This window comes from Moschus berezovskii, chromosome 6 (assembly GCF_049115385.1).
Source record: "Moschus berezovskii isolate FMDL1 chromosome 6, NW_MosBer_1.0, whole genome shotgun sequence".
Taxonomy (NCBI): domain Eukaryota; kingdom Metazoa; phylum Chordata; class Mammalia; order Artiodactyla; family Moschidae; genus Moschus; species Moschus berezovskii.
In genome coordinates, this window is record NC_142465.1 from 86,851,223 (window position 1) to 86,874,635 (window position 23,413).

At 38.9% G+C, this 23,413-nt stretch overlaps 1 protein-coding gene across 8 annotated transcripts in view; it reads right to left on the reverse strand.

Moving 5' to 3' along the window:
- PPFIBP1 (PPFIB scaffold protein 1) overlaps window positions 1-23,413 on the reverse strand; it is a 213,284-nt gene that overhangs the window by 2,204 nt on the left and 187,667 nt on the right. For 5 of the 8 annotated variants that reach the window (XM_055396391.2, XM_055396392.2, XM_055396396.2 and 2 more), the window contains 15 exons: window positions 19,397-19,512; window positions 18,778-18,825; window positions 17,473-17,533; window positions 17,116-17,145; window positions 14,424-14,595; window positions 13,909-13,941; window positions 11,628-11,778; window positions 11,239-11,367; window positions 9,007-9,157; window positions 7,971-8,082; window positions 7,750-7,838; window positions 4,055-4,177; window positions 2,856-2,981; window positions 2,074-2,262; window positions 563-742 (listed from right to left, as the gene is read on the reverse strand). In XM_055396391.2, coding sequence (XP_055252366.1) covers window positions 563-742; window positions 2,074-2,262; window positions 2,856-2,981; window positions 4,055-4,177; window positions 7,750-7,838; window positions 7,971-8,082; window positions 9,007-9,157; window positions 11,239-11,367; window positions 11,628-11,778; window positions 13,909-13,941; window positions 14,424-14,595; window positions 17,116-17,145; window positions 17,473-17,533; window positions 18,778-18,825; window positions 19,397-19,512 — 1,710 coding nt within the window. The remainder of the gene's footprint in view (window positions 1-562; window positions 743-2,073; window positions 2,263-2,855; window positions 2,982-4,054; window positions 4,178-7,749; window positions 7,839-7,970; window positions 8,083-9,006; window positions 9,158-11,238; window positions 11,368-11,627; window positions 11,779-13,908; window positions 13,942-14,423; window positions 14,596-17,115; window positions 17,146-17,472; window positions 17,534-18,777; window positions 18,826-19,396; window positions 19,513-23,413) is intronic. The other 3 variants (XM_055396393.2, XM_055396399.2, XM_055396398.2) reach the window with 1 other exon arrangement.

The following is a 23,413-nucleotide window of genomic DNA, read 5'->3' on the forward strand; positions in this document are numbered from 1 at the left end:
CAACGGGCCATTAAAAACGAGAAGAAAAACACTTTGCTGGCATGTTGAGCCCAAAGCTCTGATGTTGACAATGGCACCAAAGAATATTCATTTGTAAGCAATACTCAGATCCATGACCTGATACTGACAAGGCTAAGGAGTATCAGGTGTCCATTCCTGACTTGTTTTAGTACGTAGATTTCCTTAATACTGAGATAGGCACAACATAGGTAAATAGTACAAGCTTTGAAGCCAGCCTCGCAGGCTGGAATCCCAGCAACTCGACCAGCTCTTCTATCTTAAGTTACTTAACCATTCTGGGCTTCAGTTTCCTTACCTCTAAAATGGGAATAACAATGCTCCCTATGTTTTAGGATACCCTGAACATTAATACATGTTATGTGCTTAGGATAGTACCTGGGATGTAGCAAACAATCTGTAAGTGCTTGCTATTATCTTACTATTATCTTTATTATTAGGTATTTGAGGAAAACATCTTTAGTTAATAGACAGCACATGAAGTTTTCATTTAGTGTTTTAATAGTGATAGAACTTTGAAACAGGCCTATGGTGTTACGTTTACCTGCTCTAATCGGTCCAGGTCATCCTCATCATACAGGCGTACATCCAAACCAGGCTTAAATCCTTTCTTAGATGTCCCTCCCGACGCCTGTCCCAACTCCATTGGGCAAACATATTCCTCCCCATCCTCCTGTTTCTTCTTTCTCAGGTTCCCAAAATTGCTGAAGGTAAGCTTCTTTGGCTTTAAAAGAAAAACAAACAAAAACAACCAAGGACTTGATAAAATTCACATGACAAAGGACCAGTAACACATATAATTTAAGGATTCACACTACCAAGAAAAGCAATTCGATGACTGAATGGGTATAAGAAAAACAAAGACATCTCAGGCATATGATTAACACCCAAATATGATAAATGATCCTCATTATGAATCTCAGAAAATTAAGCTTGTTCTCCTTATTCACATCACTAGTTGGGTAGTCACTGTGAAAAGCCAAGAGCCTTAATTGTGACTGACCTTAATGCAATGCGATTTCTCAGGACTGAATCCAATTTTCCAAGGTCAAAAAGAGGAAAGAGCCATTACTGTATTTTCTTTTTGAGTGAGGCTATGATCCCCTGGAGAAGGAGATGGTAACCCACTCCAGTATCCTTGCCTGGAGAATCCCATGGACAGAGAAGCCTGGTAGGCTACAGTCCATGGGGTTGCAAAGAGTCGGACACGACTGAGCGACTGAACGGAACGGAATGATTACCGATATCAGTAACTGCTAAAAGAAGCCCTCATTTTCAGGGAGAAAACTTTGAGAAGAAAAAAATCTATCTTTTCACTGGATAGTACCTGAGACTGTATTTAAAGGAAATGCTGATGTTGAGAATTTATATAGAACAGACTCTTTCAGAGGTTTCAAATCTGACACATTTTTTTAAGGGAGAAAGGGAGCTAAAGAGAAAGTATTGAGTGGGTAGGGGGAGTGTTTTTTTTTCTTTTCTTTTAAAAGGGGTTTGTGGAGGAGCCACATTTGTGGAGGGACTGATAAGCCCTATCTTCACATTAATTGATATAACAGACTCAGAAGAGTTCACAGAAGAGTGATTTAAAAAATAAAAAGTGATCTGAACTTGGTATGATCCATGAATCCAAGTAAATCTGAAGATATCTACTCTGTGCTGGCCTACCTTGAATCATTGCTTGAGTATCCTTTCCTAACTTGCAAGTCTGGTTATTTATGATAAAAAAAAATCATCCTCTTATGCTTGATTTATGCATAGGATAATGGCAATCAAAACTGGGCCCAAGACATGGACTTTCCGCATTGGCAAAAAAATCAATGGTAGACACCAACATGTTCTTTACTCCTGTTAACTCTAATAAAATAAATGATTTGAGCAAAGATCCCTCCAGAAGGAAGCCTTCAAAAATGCATTTTCCTAACTACTCTTAAAGAATCATTTACCTTCAACCCATCCACAAAACTTAAAAAACCTAAGAAAATGGGATAGCCAGGTAACAGCCCAGACTGAGTCTTTGCTATAGGCAATTATGAAATGGTAGGAGCTTGAACCAACCTTCACTTTGGCGGTCGCGGTTAGAAGCACATAATCTGGTAACTCCATGGCGTCCCGCTTCTGGTGCTGGGCCTCTGCACCGATCAGAAGGTTGAAGTGAGTGGCCAGATGCCTTCGCAACAGGGTCTTACTTGGTGGGATGTTCAGTAACTGAGCCATTGTTTCTACATTAAAACGAGGTTCTAGAACCTACAGGAAAAATTAAGATTGTTGAAGGCACCATGGATCACACATGCCTGGATCGTGCTTTATAGTCTGCAAAGCTCTTTCATTTAGTTATCTCCAATGACTCTCTTGACAGCCTGGTGAGGATAAACAAACTGTGGACTTTGATCTTCAATTTAAGTATCTTTTCTTTGTTTTGCCTAAGCTAGTGAGAAGCAGGGCTGGTCCTGACACCCAAGCATTAGAAAGTTTGGGCTTCTACCTCTGAAGTGGCACCTTTGGGAACCAACTCCTTATGCAACATCAAGGTGCAGCAATGCAGTATCCCTCCAGAGGTTTTAAAACATGATCATATGCAAGCCAATGGCCAGATATTATCCAACATTAGTGAAGACAATAAAAGAGAAATCAGTTTAAATTCAATCTAAATTATATGATGATATTAATTTTAAAATATGGGGAAGAATACTCTGAAAGTAAAGATTCACTAGAAATGGTGCAGAAAGGTTCAGTTAGATGACTTCAGGATTATGACAAGCAACTGATAATCTCCCACTCAGTAGACTAATGGAAACAAAATGATAAGGAGTCAATTTTAAATGAAAGTAGAGTTTTACCATGAGCCCACCATGGACACCACTGCCTCTGAGGTTGGGGGCATATTCCGCCAGGTCCACAGAGCGCAGCCACTCCATCACTCGATGATTGGTCCACTGCTGAACTTCTGATGGGGTGATGCTGTTCTATTGGGACAAACAACCATCCAGAGCTTCAGTCACTAACTACAGGGTTCCAAATATTAAACTTGCCTGCCAATTCTAAAGAGCCTGCCTCAGGAGAGGAAGTGTCTTTAAGAAAATAGTTTAAACATTTTGTTAAAATTTTCCATCTTATTTCATTTTTGCAGCAGCTGATATCAGCTGTCCTTTTTATAAGGGTGAGAACTTTCTCTGTTGTATCTGATAAATGTTGTCTAGGTTCCATTGCCAACAATGTGTTATCCAAAATACCAATTTACTTTGAAAAGATGGAACTCCAGGTTTTAAGTATGTATGCCATGTTATGATAGGATATGGTAGTACTGATGGTCAGACAAATGGAAATGGTGGGGAGATATAATGTGAAATAAACTCAGTATTTTAATAAAGCAAAAAAAAAAGTAAAGAACCTGCCTCATGGAGAGGAGTTTAGTGTAAAGATAAAAAGGCTGTTTGCTAACTTGAACTCTCTTTTAATGAAAGTATGTCCCAGAGTTTTAAGTTTTTTACAGACTAGTAAAGCACTGTTCTAAGAAAGGAAGTCTTTACAGTGATACTTAACTTTGTGGCTTAAGGAGGCAGAAATATAAAATGTACCCAAGAAAGGAGGAAATACAACTAAAACACAGTTTAGTTACACAGGTAGAACCATCGTAGGGAAAAGGAAGGAAGGCGTGTGTGCTCAGTTGTCCAGCTCTTGGCGACCCCATGAACAGTGGCCCACCAGGCCCCTCTGTCCATGGAATTCTCCAGGCAAGAATACTGGAGTGGGTTGCCATTTCCTCCTCTAGAGGATCTTCCCAACCCAGGGATGAACCTGGGTCTCCTGCACTGCAGGAAGATTCTTTACTGACTGAGCCACCAGAGAAGCCCAAAAGAAGGAATACAGAAACACAAAGCCTGAGAAGTAAATGAGGCTGGATTTGAGGCTCTGAGGGAGCCAGGAGTTTCCCTTCTGTGTAGGCACCGAGAAGGAAAAAATGGGTCTTAGTTTCTCCACCCGGGCTGTCACACATATGGAAATGACGGGCTGCGGAAACCTCAGCCTCAGGTGCTACCTCGTCAGAGGGTCGCCTCCGTAGACAGTTTGGTTCAAAGTTATTGATCCTTAGGACCTGGATGGCCCTTTTGATACTGAGATGGTGGAGCACACTCACGACCTTCAAAGACAGTAAGTCATCCTGCAAAAACAAAACAAAAAAATGGCAGGAGCACCTTCTCAGGAAGATCTCAGAAAACTCAAGTAAAAGCAGAAGGGCCCCTCAATAGGCCTTGAGGGCTCCTCAGGTTTTTCAGTTTTTATTTGATAACAGAACGCTTTTTCCCATTCTGAACAAAATTTTCTCCAGGACCCCAACATACTAATAGAAGAGAACCAAAATTCACATTGTTCCAACTGAAACTGACTTCTACCTGTTTATCTCTTCTACTGAGGTAAGATGTTAGGCCCAAACAGCTCTGAAACACGCAGTGTGAAAAGCAGTAGCTAAACCACTAGGAAAAGTGACCCGCTTTGACGTGATTTGATAAAGCAGATAACTGAGTCCAAGTGATCTTCACTGATGACTGAGAGCTGGTTCTCTGAGTTGAGGCACATCACAGTTTGGAGGGAAACCAGAAGACTGCTCCTGTTATACCATCCCCCAGCCTCAAGAAATCTCTGGTTCCAGATTACTGTGCTTTATCCAGCAGATAATGTGAACAGCCTGGGAAAAGTTATCTTAATCAATGCAAAGCTTTTGGTGAGAGGTAGAGAAGAGAAATGAAGACGTAATAAGCACCAACATATATCACCAAGTAATTCCTCTAAGGAATAACTTTCACCAGTCTGTGGCTATAGGGAACTTCTCAAACACACCAAAACAAAGTATTTTACAAGAAGGTCGTGGAGTGAGGCGGTGTCAAGGTAAGTACCAGTCTACTTCCAAACACCCCCAGAAAATAAATAAGGAAAATCTCCACTTTAGCATACCTTACAGAAAACACATTTCTTTTTTTAAAAAAAACTTTTATTTTGTATTGGGGTATAGCTGATTAACAATGTTGTGATAATTTCAGGTTGACAGCAAAGGGACTCAGCCATACATCTGCATGTATCCATTCTCCCCCGAACTCCTCTCCTATCCCGGCCACCACATAACATTGAGCAGAATTCCATGTGCTATATAGTAGGTCTTTGTTGGTTATCCATTTTAAATATAGCAGTGTGTACATGCCCCTTCCCCTCATCCTTCCCCCCAGCAACCATAACTTCAAGAACACATTTCCTATATGGGAAAAATTAACCTATTACAGAGATATTTTAAAAATAAAATGATAAGACATTTTAAACTCAAGCAAAAATAATTCCCTGAGCTTTTCTTTTAGATTAAGTTATTTTTTTTTTAATGTAACTTTTATTTTATATTGGAGTATAGTTGATTTATATCTTTGTGTTGTTAGACTGACTTCTTAAAAGCAGTGCTGGATAAGTTAGAAAGGGCATTTACCATATTTTAATCTAAGAGTGAGACACCTATTATAAAACATTTCCACATGGGCTATTCTCAACCACCAGAAGTCTGTCAGATTGAAGAGAAAAATCGAAATGCATAATGTTTACAGTGTAAATAAAATGTTAATTATTTTAGTTTAAGGGATTTTAAAAGTAAGGACCATTTTTCTTTTAAATCAAAACACACTTTTTTGACGGGAGGATTTTTAAAAAATCCTTTATTTTTAAGTGATTTTAGATTTACAGAAAAGTTGCCAAAGATAGTACAGAGTCCCACACACCCTTTGCTCAGCTTGCTCTAATGTTAACTCTATATGTCCTGCTCTATATAACCATGATAGTCAGCAAAACTAAGAAATTAACACAGACAATAATGAAATTCAATTAAACCCAGGCTTTACTCAGACTTCTCCAGTTTTTCTACTAGTCCCTTTTTCTGACGCAGGATTCAATACAGGACACTACATACAAACAGATTTTTTTATGACTTAGGATTTCTGGGGTCAAATCTTCTAAGGCAATTTATTCTTTCATAGACATGAAAATTACGTTTATCTTTTGTGATTTTCAGTCTGAATTTGGTCACACTCTCAGGTGAGCAAATTCTCACAGCTCACATTCACTGTTCTCAGTATGAACATCCTCATACCTAAATAGGCAGGCCAACAGCCACAAATGCACTCTGACTTTCTTCTACTTTCTAACAGTGGCAACATGGTTAAGTTACCCGATTTTTCAGTTCTTATGTTTCAAACCCTCATCTAAAAGCTGGGGATAACAGAGTGCTACCTCGAGTACTGCTGAGACCTGAGCATTAATTATGAGTAAAGCGTTTAAAAGAGTGCCTGGCACATAGTAAGTGTGCAACATGCCACACGCTGGTGTTATTTTACCTGTATCTTACGTGATGTACCCACCATGGTTCAAACTTTTGTTTCAGTGATGGAGAAGAAAATGAGCTGGACCCTAACTTTCTTTGATGTTGAGAAATTCCTAAATAAATCAGCTCTTTGAAACTTTCCACTTATTTTAAAAAGATACTTGTGTGAATTGAGAGAATATCATTGATAAATATACACTGCAATGTGTAAAATAGAAAGCTAGCAGGAAGCTGCTATATAATACAGGGAGCTCAGCTCAATAATGCTCAGTGATGACCTAGAGGGGTAGGATGGGGGTGGGAGAGGGAGGTTCAAGACAGAGGGAACACCTGTACACTTACAGCTGATTCACAGTGTTATACAGTAGAAACTATACAGTAGAAACTTTACAACATTGTAAAGCAATTATATTCCAATTAAAAAAACAAAGCTATTATATAAAAATAATGGAAAGTTAATATGGGTATACGATTCTTATACAAATTAAGAGAAAAATATACTACAGGACTTTCATATTTAATTTTAAAATTTTGTTCAAAAGTAATTAGAGCAATTTTTAACAGTTTTCACTAAATAAACAGCAAGGTCCAAGTCAATAAAATTAATTTAACAGTTTCCACTGTTTTAAAAAAAAAAGATACTTGTGGTAGCTGGATCCATATCCTAGACCACAAAAAAGCCATTTAAAAAAAAAAGTATCTTAGGCAGGACATTCCTAGTACCATGAAGTCTAGAACAAGTTCTCCTGCAACCCATCTCTCCCTGCTGTTATAAGTAGGGAAAAGTTTTTCTATCCATTGGACAGAAGGCTAGAAATACACAACAGCAAGGAAGGAATCCAAATGAAGCCTACCTTTCCCTGTCTCCTCTTCATTCAAGCAGAACTGGGCTGAAGTGAGAAGGGCTAGGGGGTTTCAGGAAATAGTTCTCAAAAGTGGAAGGGAAGGGGAAAGCTAGTTCCAGCAGAACCATCAGAAGGGCAGCCTTTCTAGGGTCACTACTAACAGGAGTGCAGCACGTAGAAACTGCCAGGGCTGCAAAACTCTACTTTCAGTTTTAAATCTTTTCATGGGATGATCTTCTATATCATAAAATGTGCCCATTCAGAAGTGTACACGTCAATGTCTACATTGCTGAATATATATAAAGTTTCATGTAGCTTAAGTCAGGGTTTCAAAATTTCCCAAGCCCATTACAATCAGCAAATCCCACAACACCATCTTAGAAAACTCTGCCTGCCCCTCTGCGCAAGTTAAAGCAATACCTTCAAAATCTGGCAGAACCATTGAGAAAACACTGTATTTTGCTTACTCGATTTCTGTGTTTTTCAGAGAAAAGCAACTTTAGCCTCTCTAAACCCCAGGAGTGAGCCACTTACAACAGTCATGTAGTGAAGCATTCGACCATCTACCCGTCCTTCATCAAACTGGGTCTTGTACTGGGGGAGACCAATATCATCCAACCATCCTATGGATAGAAATGAGTTCCGTTAAGGAGCCACAGAACATTGGTTCTTGTGATGAAAAAGAAAGAGCAGCTGTATGTGTGGGTGTGTGTATAATTTTATACACACTCATTCATGAATTGAAAACCTCTTACTAGTCACCCAGTTGAAATCCAGTTTTCCATGATTGGTTTCTTCTTCAGATCCCAGGGCTTGCAGTGCCAGTTGGAGCTTCTTTCGATGAAGGGAATGCTTGATTCCAAGCTCCTGAAATAGTAAACAGAAACACTGGCATTACAGCTCTGTTAACATAGGCTGGCGGCCATTGGCAAAGGACGCCAGTACCTCCAAAATCAAGCTAGTATTGAAGACTCAATAATTACATTAAATCAGAATACTAACCCAAGCTATAAAATGTTGCTGAATAAAAGGCTCCTGGACAGCCAAGACCACTGCGGTTGATTTAGTGGTATGTTAGATATTCCCACTAGGTTCCTTGCTTTGCAAGACTGGAACTGTAGGATACATTACACCAATTCTACTCTCATTTGGGGCGTGTGTGCTAAGCCGCTTCAGTTGTGTCCGACTCTTTGTGATCCTATGGTCTATAGCCCACTAGGGTCCTCTGTCCATGGGATTCTCCAGGCAAGGACGCTGGAGTGGGTTGCCATGCCCTCCTCCAGGGCATCTTCCCAATCCAGGGATCAAACGCACATCTCTTATATCTAACATGCATTAAAAGACGGGTTCTTTACCACTAATGCCACCTGGGAAGCCCACTCTTATTTTGTACCAGATGTTAAATAATTGGGAAGAAATATTAAATAACTGGACATAAAATGTAGGGCTTTTCTCCCTTGTGCAAAGTGCAATTGAATTGCACATATTACATTGAGAAGATGGACCAATGATAAAGCCACAGAATGATTTTGAGAACATGAACTGAAACTTTATGATTATGGCTCTATAATTATTCATTAAAATGCCCAGTGGCTTAAGTGTCTCAAAGGAATCATTAAGACCAGGTCCTCCCTTTTTAAGTCCATGAGATAAAATAAACACAAAGCAGGGAACTCAAGCTTTTTGCAGAGTACTTACTAGCCTACTCACTTCCCTTTCTGGAAAATAAAACAAGCCTATGTTCACATTTTCTCTCTGTTTCCACTGCATAAACAAAACAGAGGCATTCACCTTCTCTAGGTCTTGTTGAGAAGCCTGCAAAAGTGTCTGGCCAGATGCAATCCAGTTCTTGCCAGAATTCAGGTAGGACCCCAAACCTTGTTCCACCAGCCAACTGCAAACCTGATCCTTGGTCCACTTGGCAAATGGCATATCCAAGTCACTATAGGAAAATGAACAATCATATGAAAAAACAATTCAAAGCCAATCCTGTAACTTATCATGAGGGCGGAACAACTGCATGTTTAATACATACAGAGATTCCCATCTGACTATGAAAAGTCTAATTTTTAGGATGTATTTGGTGAAGGAAATGATACTTCCTCACAAGGGAGATGAATGCTCCCTTGTGTCAAACAAAGCCACAAAAGATTCAACATGTTTTAACAAGACCATGTTCTATGGAAGAAGACTGAGTTAAACGCACAGATCAAGGTATTATACTGGTATCAACCAATGTTGTTTAGAGGTTGAATCTTCAGAGAACACTAGATCAGACTGAAGGAAATTCAAGTCTAAATTGAATTAACTTTAGCAGAACTACAATTTCTCTCCACATGGTATTCAATGAGAAGAGGGCAATATGTCATTCCTGAGTAAGAGAAAGTGCAATCAAAGTAAATTTTTGCTTTCTTTGGCTATTTTTAAGTTAATTTTTAATCTGGGATCTAGGTGATTTACAATATTGTATTAGCTTCTTATGCTATTTTTACAAATAGCATTTTTGTTTGGGGAAAAAAACAATGTAGCAATGAACAAGAAAATGTCTTTTTAGAACAGCACAAAGAGTTCCTCTACAGTGTACAATAGAACATATGGCAAACGAGACTGTTCAGAGTTTGAAGAAGGCCAAGGAGAGTTTCCTCCTTGATCAAACCGGTGCCCAGTGTTCTGCCTGGGTGGGAGGGACCATATGTGAAAGGTTTCCAGCCAATTCTCTTTTTAAAGATTTAGTATCAATGACTTGTGCTATATGTTTGCCAACCACACCCTTTGATGTTTAGCAAGTCTGTGGAACAGTTCCAAACGAGCTCTAAACTGGAATAAAGGTGTAAGGAAAAGTTCTTAGAGTCTTAACAGATAAAATATTACACAGTCCTGAAAAACTGAATTCCGATAGAATGTTATGTCTTTTAGGTGCTTTCACAGAATCTATTAACTGTTAATGTTTGGTGGTTTAGTTGCTAAGTTGTTCCCGACTCTTGCAACCCCACAGACTATAGCCCGCCAGGCTCCTCTATCTATGGAATTCCCCAGGTAAGCATATTGGAGTGGGTTGTCATTTCCTTCTCCACAGGATCTTCCTGACCCAGAGATCAAACCCAGGTCTCCTGTGCCACAGGTGGTCTTCTGCATTGCAGGCAGATTCTTTACCGACTAAGCCACCAGGAAAGCCCTGGTGTATACTGAACAGTTATTTAATGTTACTGAATGTATACTTAACTTAAAGTTACTGAATATATACTTAACGTATACTGAACAGTTATTTTTTTGCCAGATACTTAAAGCAGATTAACTCATTCAGTCATCACAATCATCTTTTTGGGGTAAGTACTAATTCATACTATGGGAAACAGAGGCAGACAGCATGAAAGTAATTGGTTAAGGTCACTCAGCTTACAAGAATTGGTGAAGTCAGAAATCAGGTCCAATCTCTAGAAACTATTCTCTTTTTTTTTCCCCCTTAATTATAGTTGAGTTAGAATGCTGTGTGAAGTTAAGTAATTCAGATATATAAATATAAAATATATATATATATATTCTTTTTCATAGTCATTCCCATTACAGTTTATTATAGGCTTTTGAATATGGTTCCTTGTGCTACACCGTAGAACCTTGTTGCTTATCTATCATATATATAATAGTTTGCATCCGCTAAGTCTCCTCTTGCCCTTGGCAACCACAAGTCTGTAGAACCTATTCTTATCTTTCCAGAGCTACACTTTAGAGTTCCTATAATTATTTTTTATGTAAAACTTAAATCCAAGAGCCATTCTAGTACAGATGTTGCTGACATTTCAGCTCAGGTTACTCGCCTAGCTCACAGAGCCCTCACCTTCTGTATAGTTCCTCATTAACTGCAGCCAAACGGCACTGCTCTAAAGATGACAGAGGCTTCCATAGGCACAGCAGTAAGCAATGGATTCAGCTGTCTAATCCAGGGTCAATAACAACACTGCGATGCTCACAAGACCTTGATGCTTGGGAGGTGATGCAAATGTCCATTCATGTGGCTGCTCCTACCTGTTAGACTGTCCCAAATCACGGGACCAACCCAATCGGGGCCCCGCAGTTGCCCTTGTCCCTCCTCTTTTGAATTCAGACTCAGACATGTCATCTGGGTTGAATGTAGTGGACTGACTTCTCCTAAGTCTGTAAAGAAGACACAGCACATTAGACCTAAAGATGCCTCTGACTTTAATTTGAACATTTTAAACTGATGCTTATGTATGTATGGTTAGAAAAGACATTTGGATTTAAACTTTGAGACTCAATGAGTTAATGAATCCCAAGTCACAATCTTCCCTCTGTAAAAGGATCACAAAAGCCCTAAACTTTTGTAACCATTTTTAGCCAGTTTTCCAATCATCCCTACATTTGAGCCACATATAAGACAAAGCTCTGTTACTTACTTTCCGAAGAGTCTCATAATACCCCGGGATTTCTTTTTGGAATCTGGAGATGGTGGTGACATCTGGAAGGGACTACTTCCCTGTGAATTTTTCGGCCGAGAAGACACACCAGCCAGATCTAGGTGCTCCGGTGTCTCCTTCTCCGTTTCAGCTATTCCAAGAACAGAATACACACTTGATGAATTTTAAAATATGGGATGAACATGCCTACATGTTAACCTCCTCAGTTTAAGCAACTGTTAAGAATTCTTCTTCTGTTGATCTATAAACCAGTGACTTAGAAAGAGCACCCTGCAAATATTAAAAATGGAACACAAATCTACATCCTACTCTACCATCTACTTTGTTGTGTATCAAGTTTATTAACTTGGAAATTACATCCTCTTTGAGATCAAAGGTAAAATGGTATTACCATACTCTTTCCTTGACTGATTTGAACCCATAATGAAATCATTCTCAAAATTACTGCAGCACTTGGTACTGCTGACTACTTCCTACAAAGCCATCATCTCCTTTAGCTTCCTGGCACGACACACTCCTAGATCTGTCATCTAAGTTTCTTTGCTGTAGCACTGTTTTCTCTTCCTCTTTCACTCCAAGAGTCTCTCCTGGGTTCCTTCTACAGGATATTTTGACAGACTCACTCACTCTATGCTCAGCATGAAATGATGGCTTTGCTCAGAATCTCTGAGCCTAATAATCTAATTTTATCAGAATCTCTGAGCCTAATAATCTCTCTCCCCAGCTTCAGTATCTGAATCTCAGTGGATATTCCCAATTTGATGTGCCAAGAGTACCTGGGACTTAACAAATCCATCCAATTTTCCTGAGAGTCTTCTTTTACATTTTCTTATTTCATATTTCATTAATACCAGGTAATTTTCTCCCTGTTACTCCAGTCTAACCTCTTTGTCATTTTCTTTTCATTCCCTTCCCCTTTGGCATTTACATCAAATTGGTTACCAAGTTCTTGGAATCCTTTATTTAAAAAGTTTATTCTTAATTATAACCTGTTATGTTCCAGGAACTAAGAAAAGAATGAACTGGATAGCCATAAATTTTTCTTTTTATTAAACATTTTTTTCTTTTGATATGAAACTAGTATCTGTTGATTTTGCTTTAAAAGAATAACACCTAAATCTGCTATCCTCAGATTTCCCAGCATCAACTCTCCTCATTTGTTTAGCTGTCGATCTCACACTAGCAAATACAAGGATGCTGATTCCTCGATGTGAGAATATGCACTTTTACAGAGCAAAGTAAAAGTTGTACAAAAATCACAGGGACAGTGTTTCAGCAAGATCTAAAAGTTGCAGAGGCTGACTTGTCTATGAAGCAGAGCTGTGATTACAGGTTATGGTAAGCAGCATTGATTGGTCTCTCAGCATCAACAATACATTTCTCCTAAGAAAGATGCAAACACATTTGAGAACAGTTGTCTGGATAGATCATTTTCATTCATCCTGTGTATATGCTGGACATTTAAGGCCATGAAGAGAGAGAAGTCACTTTTGTTGACCCGTATTAACATGTAAATACCTATACAAGGTAATAGGACCTATTGGGAAAATCCAAAGGAATCTATCTATTCAAACCCTACAGCCATGATAGAGGTACTGGGGTCTCTGAAAATGCTGCCCAGCTCTCCCTCATTTTAAAAGCATCCTGTTTTTATTTATTTTGAGGATAACCTCCCTACCACTGTATTCTTTAAAAAGGAAAACTGAGCTTTCCCTCCCCTAAAATCACTTTGGGGGTGACTCCTCAAATATTGCTGTAACTAAATGTTACCTCCATCTTCAAAGCTATATGTCAGAAGAATGTTTCTCTAAGAGAAATAAGTCGAAAATGATCGTTTTCGGTGTCTTCCACAGACCTGTTCAGCTAAAAACATTTCTTTCTGGAGTCTGGGGAATGTTACCATCGAGGAGGAGCTGCAAGGCCCTGGGAGTTAGTGTGATGTGATGTACTTTGGGGTGAAGGAGCTGGATTTATGACGCCAGGACACTCCTGCCCTGCACTTTGCCGGCGGCTGGGCACATTTAGGTCCTCACAGAGCTGCTTGCAAGGTGCTATTAGCATGGGTTACAGCAGCATTTAGGCTTAAAAGCGGAGACTCTACAGAGTCCTGGTGAGCGGAAGTGGAAGGAACACTCTGGAGTAGAGGACCCCATTTTCTGATGCTGCCAGCTTGCTGTCTAGAGATCAAGATGCCAAGAGCAAGGATTAGCTCGGCTGGGAGCACAGCACTGGCAAAGGCAGGCATGCAGGGGTACGGTACCTAAGGTGGGTGCACTGGCACTTCGTTTACGATCTTCAGAAATCCCAACAACGCACACAATCACACGCAGCCCAATGGAGAAAACACAGGGGAATGACAAAATGAAACACAGATCAAACTCCTACTCACAAAATGCACACAGTGAGAGGGAGGGTGGGTGCCACACTGTACTTCCGATGCTACACACAGACTCTATTAGCAGTGTCAATATGGGGTGAATTTATCCGCTTTCAGAGTAGATGGGAAGCTGTTTGTAATGATGTCAGAGAGAGCCATGGGTTTTGGTTTTTCCTCTAAGTTTACACCCAGAACAGGGAGCAGAGTGAGAGAGTCCACACCAAGCTATCTTTACCTATGAATTAAGCCAGTGGAAGCATTTTTTGTTAACTTTTCCCCCCAAGTCATTCACCTTCATTTCTGAGAAAAATAAATGTACAGATAGATGAATAAGGGAAGAGATTGATCTTTTCCTGACTCTGGAAGAATTAAGGAAATGGCATTTTGGCCACACATACCCAAGTTTGGTGCGCTTGCTGTCCTCTTGTTACTTTTGATTTTGAAAAAACCACGACCAAAGGAAGATCTGGCTTTCCGAGTGCCAAAGGGATTGTCATCCCCAGAGGCATCATGTCCTGGAGCTTTGGGAGGGAGGGTCCCAAAGGGACTAGTCTCTACCGGAGCTTTATCCTGAGAGAGAAGTAGTGATGAATGTAACACATCATGAACATGCATAATTACTGGTGCATGGCAGTACTAAATACGTTACACACGTGATTTTAGTTAAAAAAGGATAACTGAACACATTCATTATGAATGTCAAATGTCCTGTTAGAAGTTTAAAAAGTCAAATCTAATTTTTACTTAAGGAACAACAACAAAAACATAGTTATCACCAATCTTAATCCATGTGTTTAGGGCTTTAAGTATTTAGGATAGATATAGACGTTCTCAAATTTTATTTTAATTTTATTTGCCTCATTCTCTCAAAGACACAGAGATAAAACATTACATCACTGGAGTAGCAGTAGATTTCCTACTTTCCTAACAATCATGACAAAGACCTGGTTATGAGATAGTTCACAGTTTTTATAATTACAATAAAATCAAGTCCCAATATAATGTAATTATTCTAAAAAGCAGACATTAGTCCTGACTTTCTATACCAGCAGTATAAGAACTTTCTACTCCAGTTATTTTAAACATTTCCTGTCAAAGAATTAATGATAAAATGAAAGCACAATCAGCAACTATTTAAGATAAGTAATTTTAAAATGGGATTCTGGGTTATATTCATATCTCACCTGCAAGTTACCAAACATGGATCACCAGTTTTCAATGGCTGTGATACATTCAAATATGATTAACCATTAAAACTAAATACACTGAAATGAAATTTATCTTGATTGATTCAGAAGCCACTTCAGATCCTCACAATATTTCAAAATCCTTATCAAGAATTTTAACTGTGACCTTAAATACAGGTATACCTTATTTTATTGCATCTCCCTTTATTGTGCCTTGCCGATACTGTGTTTTTAACAAACTGCAAGTGTGTGGCAGCCCTGCATTAGTGCTATTTTTCCAACAGCATGTACTCACTTTGTGTCCCCATGACACATTTTGGTAATTCTCACAATCTTTCAAACTTTTCCATTAATATTATATTTGTTAGGGAAATCTGTGATCAGTGACCTTTGATATTACTATTGTAAAAAGGTGACAGCCTGCTGAAGATTTAAATCATGGTTAGCATTTTCCAGCACCTTTTAATGAAGGTATGTACATGGTTTTTGTTCATATCATGCTACTGCAGATGTAATAGATTATGGTAGTATAGTGTAAATATAGCTTTTATATGCACTGGGAAACCAAAACGCTTGTGTGACTCACTTTACTGCAATATTTGCTTTATTGTGGTGGCCTGGGCCTGAACCTATAATATCTCCGAGGTCTGCCTGTAGCTTAATTTTGAGCTTTCTGGTTATTTAAATTGGTAATTATACTGTTTTAGTATTATCCAAGGATTCTTTTGTCTGCATGTTCTCATTTCTTGAACATCTCTTGTCCTCTCTCTCTTTTCTGCAGAAATAGAGAGAAGAGCAAGGAGAAACAAGCTTTTAAGGTGGACATTTTTCTCTACATTTCTACCATTCATAGTAACTAAACATGTACAGATGCCACAATTCAGTGATTCTGTTATCTATGTCTCAATGCTCTATGTCAAAATCATTTCACACTACTTACTGAATTAGCAAGACAAAAAGAACAATGACTTGAGTTGTGACTGGATCTACTTTCTGTGCTTTATTAGTTACACCTACTCATGACTCAAGGCAGTAAAAGCCAACAGTCGAGAGACTGCATCTGGAGAGTGTGCTTACCAGACTGTGACCTGTGCAAGGTTAACATTTGAAAAACAGAAGAAAGAAGAGCCAGAACCCATGTTGACAATGCCTTTAAAATACCAGAATGTCTGCTGTGGATAGACACTGGTTATATAATATAAACAGCTGGTGATTTTTCTAAGAAGGGCTTTTAGTTAAGTGTAAGGAAACCCAGGTTTGGTTGTTAACTGTCATCAAGTAGCATAACCAAGAGTTCAGAGCTCCACTTTTATTTTGTTCTTATTGACGTGAAAGTCATATAACATAAAAGTAACTATTTTAATTTTTGGCTGTGCCACATGGCTTGTGGGATCTTGCTTCCCCAACCAGGGATCAAACCCATGAGTCCTGTATACATTGGAAAGTGCAGAGTCTCAATCACTGGACCAGCGAAGTTAAAAGTAACTATTTTAAAGTGAGCAATGCAGTGGCATTTGGCACATTTGTAGTGTTGTGGAACCAACACCTCTACCTAGTTTTAAAACATTTCCATCATTCTAAAGTAAAACCCCTTATTCACTACGCAGTTTCTCCCCATCCTCTCTCCTCCACCCCTGGCAACCACCAATTTGTGTTCTATCTCTATGGATTTACTTATTCTGGTATTTTACATAAATGGGATCATATAATATGTGACCTTTTGTGTTGAGCTTCATTCATTTGGCATGTTTTGCAGGTTCTGAGAATTTTGCTTTATTGGACACATTTAAGTAGTCTTATGTTTCATATATTAAGCAATCTTATGTATTATGTATTAAGAAGTCTGATGCATGTATTAGAACTCTCAAACATTTCTATATTGTAATCTGGACATAAAACTTACTTCTGAAGGCTTTGGAAGAGACTCCTTTTCCTGTTCAAAACAACAACAGTAGTTAAATATTGTTATAGGAATTAATCTATTTAGAATTTCTCACATAAAATTCAACAAATTAAAATAAATTTGCATCTATTTCAGGGCGACAAAATCTCATCTTTACTTACTTTCTACAATACTTTATTAAAGTCTCCACATTTGACTTTATGTACTACTTTCAATCCTTTACACTCATATTCCTTAATATTTATCATTAACTGCAGTACCTAATACTTTTCCATTATTGAAACCACAAATGGGACAAGATGAAGATCCCTAAATATTTCGCCTCAGGGTAACAGACAGAAAAAACACAGGACCAACCCCATCTGATGACTCTTTCTTCAGATTGCCCAGGCTGCTAGACTTCTGCAAACTTGAAGTTCTAAAAATAACAACAATAATAATTATGATTAATAGTAAGTGGCTCTGGTGCCACTGCTTCTAAGTAGAATGCCTTGGAAAGAAACTAAAATTGCATGTGAATCGAGTCCTGGTAATAAAAGAAAATCTGGATTCAGACAGTCATTTATGTGCTTAACTAAATTATAATGTTTAGTTCTTTTAAAAGCAGGGGTGGTTAACTGTCCCGCCAATAACTCTAACTGTCCTGCGCATGTTAGAATGGCTGGAAAAACACTTAGGACTATTCTGTGATGTCAATATTCGAAAATAAACCAGTGTTTTCCACAGGCTAGTGGTGCATCCTTTGCATATACACATTTACACCAGGAACTTTTAAAATGGTCGTGTATTTTTTATATTAATCCTTCTAATGAAAATAAAGAATGAAAAAGTATTACTTTTCAGTTCACAAAGGAATCAGTTTTCTGAGTCTGGCAAAGCACTTTATTTTACAGTCCTAATCAAGCATAACAGAGGAATCCCTGTTGCGATAATAACTCGTTTAAAACCTTAGTGAAGGCACAGTGACAGTGTGAGCACCTGGGAAAGTCTTGCTCGTCTCATAAGTTGCATTCAATTATACGCAGCTGCTGTTACTCAGAAACTGAAGGCAGGACTATCTGACCAGTTTAAAAACAAGACAGAATAAATAACTTTGTTCTAAGATACAGAATAAAGGAATATACTAACAAACTTTTAAAAGGCATTTCTCATGTATTTATGTGTAAATAAGTTGCTAGAAATGCCAACTACCAAATAAAGAAAAAGATAATGGAGAAAAAAGATCTCAACTTTGAGTATAGCTCTGAAAATATTTTCCTAATTTCATCCAGACTTTAACTTGGATAAATGTAGCCATTAGGTCAGCTTATTAAGCTGAAAGTACAAAATACCATGGCAGCCTTACCAGCTGCTGGAATGCTTTTCTGACAGACATACTCAAAATATAGGTCAGTACAAAAATGAAATTTAAAGCACTGAACTTCACATGAAAACTGATGAAGGAAGCCTCAAGATCAGCAGAAAGCTGGCAGGAAATAATGGTAAAAGAGCAAGTATTTATTTACAACCCCCACCCCCACCCACTCCGGTCATTATGGCTGCATTCACTCATGCAGGCCTCAGGGTCACCTGCTTCTAATACTAGTCATTGTTAGTGTAACAGACACTTTTTGTGTGCCAAGCAGCAATCATATTTTTCACATTTGATAAAACAGAACTTACGCAAGACTATCACACAGTTGAGTTTCAGCAGCAGAACCAATTCCATCACTAAAATTTTGTAAAAAAAATTGATGAGTTTCATGAAAAAAAAAAAGACTATATATATTCCAAGTGAACAAAACTGTCAATAACAAAAAATTGTGCAAACACAGTTACTGCTCTCTCTTTTGATATTCTACTTAATTTTATTTAATCTAATTGGAAGATTAGGCAATTAATTTGGGAACACGTTCCCCCCACATTTCATTTGCCTAGGGGGAGACTATCGGATCCTTGTCTTGGCTCCTTGACAACATCTTCCAAACAGCCTTAGGAACATGACTGTTGCTATTCTCCTTGCAGTCCTTTGATGACCACCTGGGACCTAGGATATACAAGCCAAGTTCCCTCTCTAACCTGATCAGCATACCTCCCCAGCCGAACCTCTAGTTACTTCCTGCTTCACACCTCTTATTTTAATAATACAGAACTGCTGTGGTGCTCCCTGGCCCGTGTCTTGCTGTTTCTCGCTTCTCTGTGTAAACGATTATGTCTATAAATAAATGCAGCCCACTCCTGCTTTTGGTGGATCTACTTTTCTGAGTATTCATATTGCAGTGTTAGGTCATAAATGACATACCTCTCCTCAAACGGAGTCTCTGGCTTAGAAGGCAATTTTGCTTTTTCAGAAGTTTCCAAGCCTTTAGATGCTGGCAATAATGAAGGGATTGAAACTTGCAAGATGCTGGTGTGGAACTGTAATGAAATAATAAAAAACCCCAAATCAATCCATCAAACAAACAAAACATAAGCCACAGAGTAACAAAGAGATAAATAAGACGATTAAGTGGTCTACTGCTAAAATTTCATACACCTGTGTTTAGAACTCTATCCTTATATTGATAAAATGGTTTTAGGACATAAACATCCAGACGTAGTAATCAGAGGAAACATTCAGAAGAACGTAATTTTTGAATGCACTTTTGAAGAAGACACTGAATATTGAGAAGAAGACATGATAAATACCATTAAGAAAGTTAACAGTAAATCCTAATGCAGGTCAGGAAGCAACAGGTAGAACTGGACATGGAACAACAGACTGGTTCCAAATAGGAAAAGGAGTATGTCAAGGTTGTATATTGTCACCCTACTTATTTAACTTATATGCAGAGTACAGCATGAGGAACGCTGGGCTGGAAGAAGCACAAGCTGGAATCAAGATTGCTGGGAGAAATATCAATAACCTCAGATATGCAGATGACACCACCCTTATGGCAGAAGGTGAAGAGGAACTGAAAAGCCTCTTGATGAAAGTGAAAGAGGAGAGTGAAAAAGTTGGCTTAAAGCTCAACATTCAGAAAACTAAGATCATGGCATCTGGTCCCATCACTTCATGGGAAATAGATGGGGAAACAGTGGAAACAGTGTCAGACTTTATTTTTGGGGGCTCCAAAATCACTGCGGATGCTGATTGCAACCATGAAATTAAAAGACGCTTACTCCTTGGAAGGAAAGTTATGACCAACCTAGACAGCATATTGAAAAGCAGAGACATTACTTTGCCAACAAAGGTCCATCTAGTCAAGGCTATGGTTTTTCCCATGGTCATGTATGGATGTGAGAGTTGGACTATAAAGAAATCTGAGCACCAAAGAATTGATGCTTTTGAACTTTTGGTGCTGGAGAAGATTCTTGAGAGTCCCTTGGACTGCAAGGATATCCAACCAGTCCATTCTAAAGGAGATCAGTCCTGGGTGTTCATTGGAAGGACTGATGCTAAAGCTGAAACTCCAATACTTTGGCCACCTCATGCGACGAGTTGACTCACTGGAAAAGACTCTGATGCTGGGAGGGATTGGGGGCGGGAGGAGAAGGGGACGACAGAGAATGAGATGGCTGTATGGCATCACCGGCTAGATGGACATGAGTTTGAGTGAACGCCGGGAGTTGGTGATGGACAGGGAGGCCTGGCGTGCTGTGATTCATGGGGTCGCAAAGAGTCGGACACGACTGAGCGACTGAACTGAACTGAACCACATTAAGCCCTGATTGACATCTTGGCCCTGACACACTTGACTAAGCGAACTTGACCTTAGGCACTTAACTCTGCATTCATTTTCTCCCCTGTAAAATGACAATGTCAATGCCTACCTTACAGGGTTGTAATGATTGTAGATGAAATTTGGTTAAAGAGTTTTGTAAACAAAGCACTATTTTCACTTTAATTTCTTCCGTTAGTCTAATATGCTGCTACTGCTGCTGCTAAGTCACTTCAGTGACCCCACAGACGGCAGCTGACCAGGCTCCACTGTCCCTGGGATTCTCCAGGCAAGAACACTGGAGTGGGTTGCCATTTCCTTCTCCAATGTGTGAAAGTGGAAAGTGAAGTCACTCAGTCATGTCCGACCCTTAGCAACCCCACGGACTGCAGCCTACCAGGCTCCTCCATCCATGGGGTTTTCTAGGCAAGAGTATTGGAGTGGCTTGCCATTGCCTTCTCCCTTAGTCTAATATAGTAGTTAATTATTCTATATGTGCACAGGTTAACTAACTTCAGTTAACAGAAATGATGAAAAGTGTCATTAAAACAAATTATAATAGATTTTGTGGCTACACTACTTAAAACATGAAGCTTAGTAGTACCAATATTATAGCAAAAACAACAAAAAGCATAATACATTCTCCCCCCCAAAATGCTTTGTATATCCTAAGGATGGATTTTGTGAAAGGCTTTCTAAACACTGGTTTTCAGTCATTTCTGAAAACCAGAGAGCAGATAGATTGTGAGCCACACCATGAAGTAATAAATGAAGCACTTAAAAAAAAAATTCCAGTATAAAATGAAAAAAACTTGCCTCAATGAGCTCACTTTTGAAAGTCAACCAATCCAAGACAGCTCTTGGCTTCTGGGAGTAAGTTAGTCAGGTAGGGACCCACATCAGGAACACACTTCTGAGTGCCAACCAGTCAACAACAGCCTCACCTTCACAACCACACACAACTGATGCCAGCTCACTCCTGCCACTGAAAGTCCAAAATGTCCTTGACCAACCAACAAACTCACTTATTAAATAAGTAATAAAAACAGTGAGATTTGTTTGTTACTGAGTGGCAGTCTCATCCTGTGATACTAGAAAAAGTTATAAAGTGTGAAGTCTGTTAAAGATTGGGCACAAGATGGAGTCACTCATGCTAAGCCCTATATTAGCAAGCCTGGACGTAACTACATTTCCTATGCTCAGAAAAGGAAGACATAACTACATTTTCAAAAAAAGGAAGGACTAGGTCAACCAGTCAGCACTTCCTGTTCAGCACAAGTTACCTGGCTGGGGCCCAAGACCTCTAGTCTATGTAAGGGAATAACCGATCAGCACAGGTCAAGTAAGACTTCCCTTTTCTGCTCCACTCTGCCTATAACAGTTGATGGGATGATGCTGGATTCATGAATCACTGAATAAAGCCAACAGATCTTTAAAATTTACCGAGCTGAATTTTGTTTGTTAACAAGTCATATTATTATAAAATAGATTACTTCACTATCACTTTTTCAGTCTGAATCGTTATGATTCATTCCAGGAAATTTATTTAACCACCATACAATTTTCTGATGTGCATTCACTTCCTTGGGTTCCTTCCTTGGGAAAAATAGCTACACTAGCAAACTGACCCATTTTCTAGATTTCCTTTCAAAATTTAGGGCTTTCACTTCAACCTCAAACTGCCCTCCTGACTTTTCTTTAAAAATGTGGCTGAACATTTTCAATCATCCTAAAATCATTCTTGTTCCAAATTTAGTATCTGTCATTAAACTGCAATTCACATAGTGAAGACTTTTTTTTTTTGTAAAGATATGAGGTTATCTGGGTATGTCCCATATGGAACAGCAGCTGCTTTCAACAAATGGAACACATGCCGTGGCCGTCATACAGTATTTTTTTAGTATAAATATTTAACAGCTAGAGAATTTTTCCCTCTAAAATAATTCTTAATCCTTAACTAATTCCTTAGGTCTTTTTCCTTTCAGTTTTATTGAAAAAAATCTATGACACACCTAGACAGTGTATTAAAAAGCAGAGATATCACTTCACCAACAAAGGTCTAGATAGTCAAAGCTATGGTTTTTCCAGGAGTCACGTACAGATGTGAGATCTGGACTAGAAAAAAGGCTGAGTGCCAAAGAATTGATGCTTTTGAACTGTGATGCTGGAGAAGTCTCTTGAGAGTCCCTTGGACTGCAAGGAGACCAAACCAGTAAATCCTAAATGAAATCAACCCTGAATATTCACTGAAGGACTGATGCTGAAGCTGATGCTCCAATACTTTGGCCACCTGATGTGATGAGCCAACTCACTGGAAAAGACCCTGATGCTGGGAAAGATTGAGGGTGGGAGGAGAAGGGAGCAGCAGAGGATGAGACAGTTGGATGGCATCATCGACTCAATGGACACGAGTTTGAGCAAACTCTGGGAGATAGTGAAGGACAGGGAAGCCTGGCGTGCTGCAAGTCACAGGACTGAAAAGTCTTGGACACGACTTGGCAACTGAACAACTGACATAGAGCCACTGTGAAAGTTTTAAGTGTACAGTATGATGACTTGACTTACATACACTTTATATGATTGCCATAGTTCAGTTTAATTAAACTAACATTTATTAC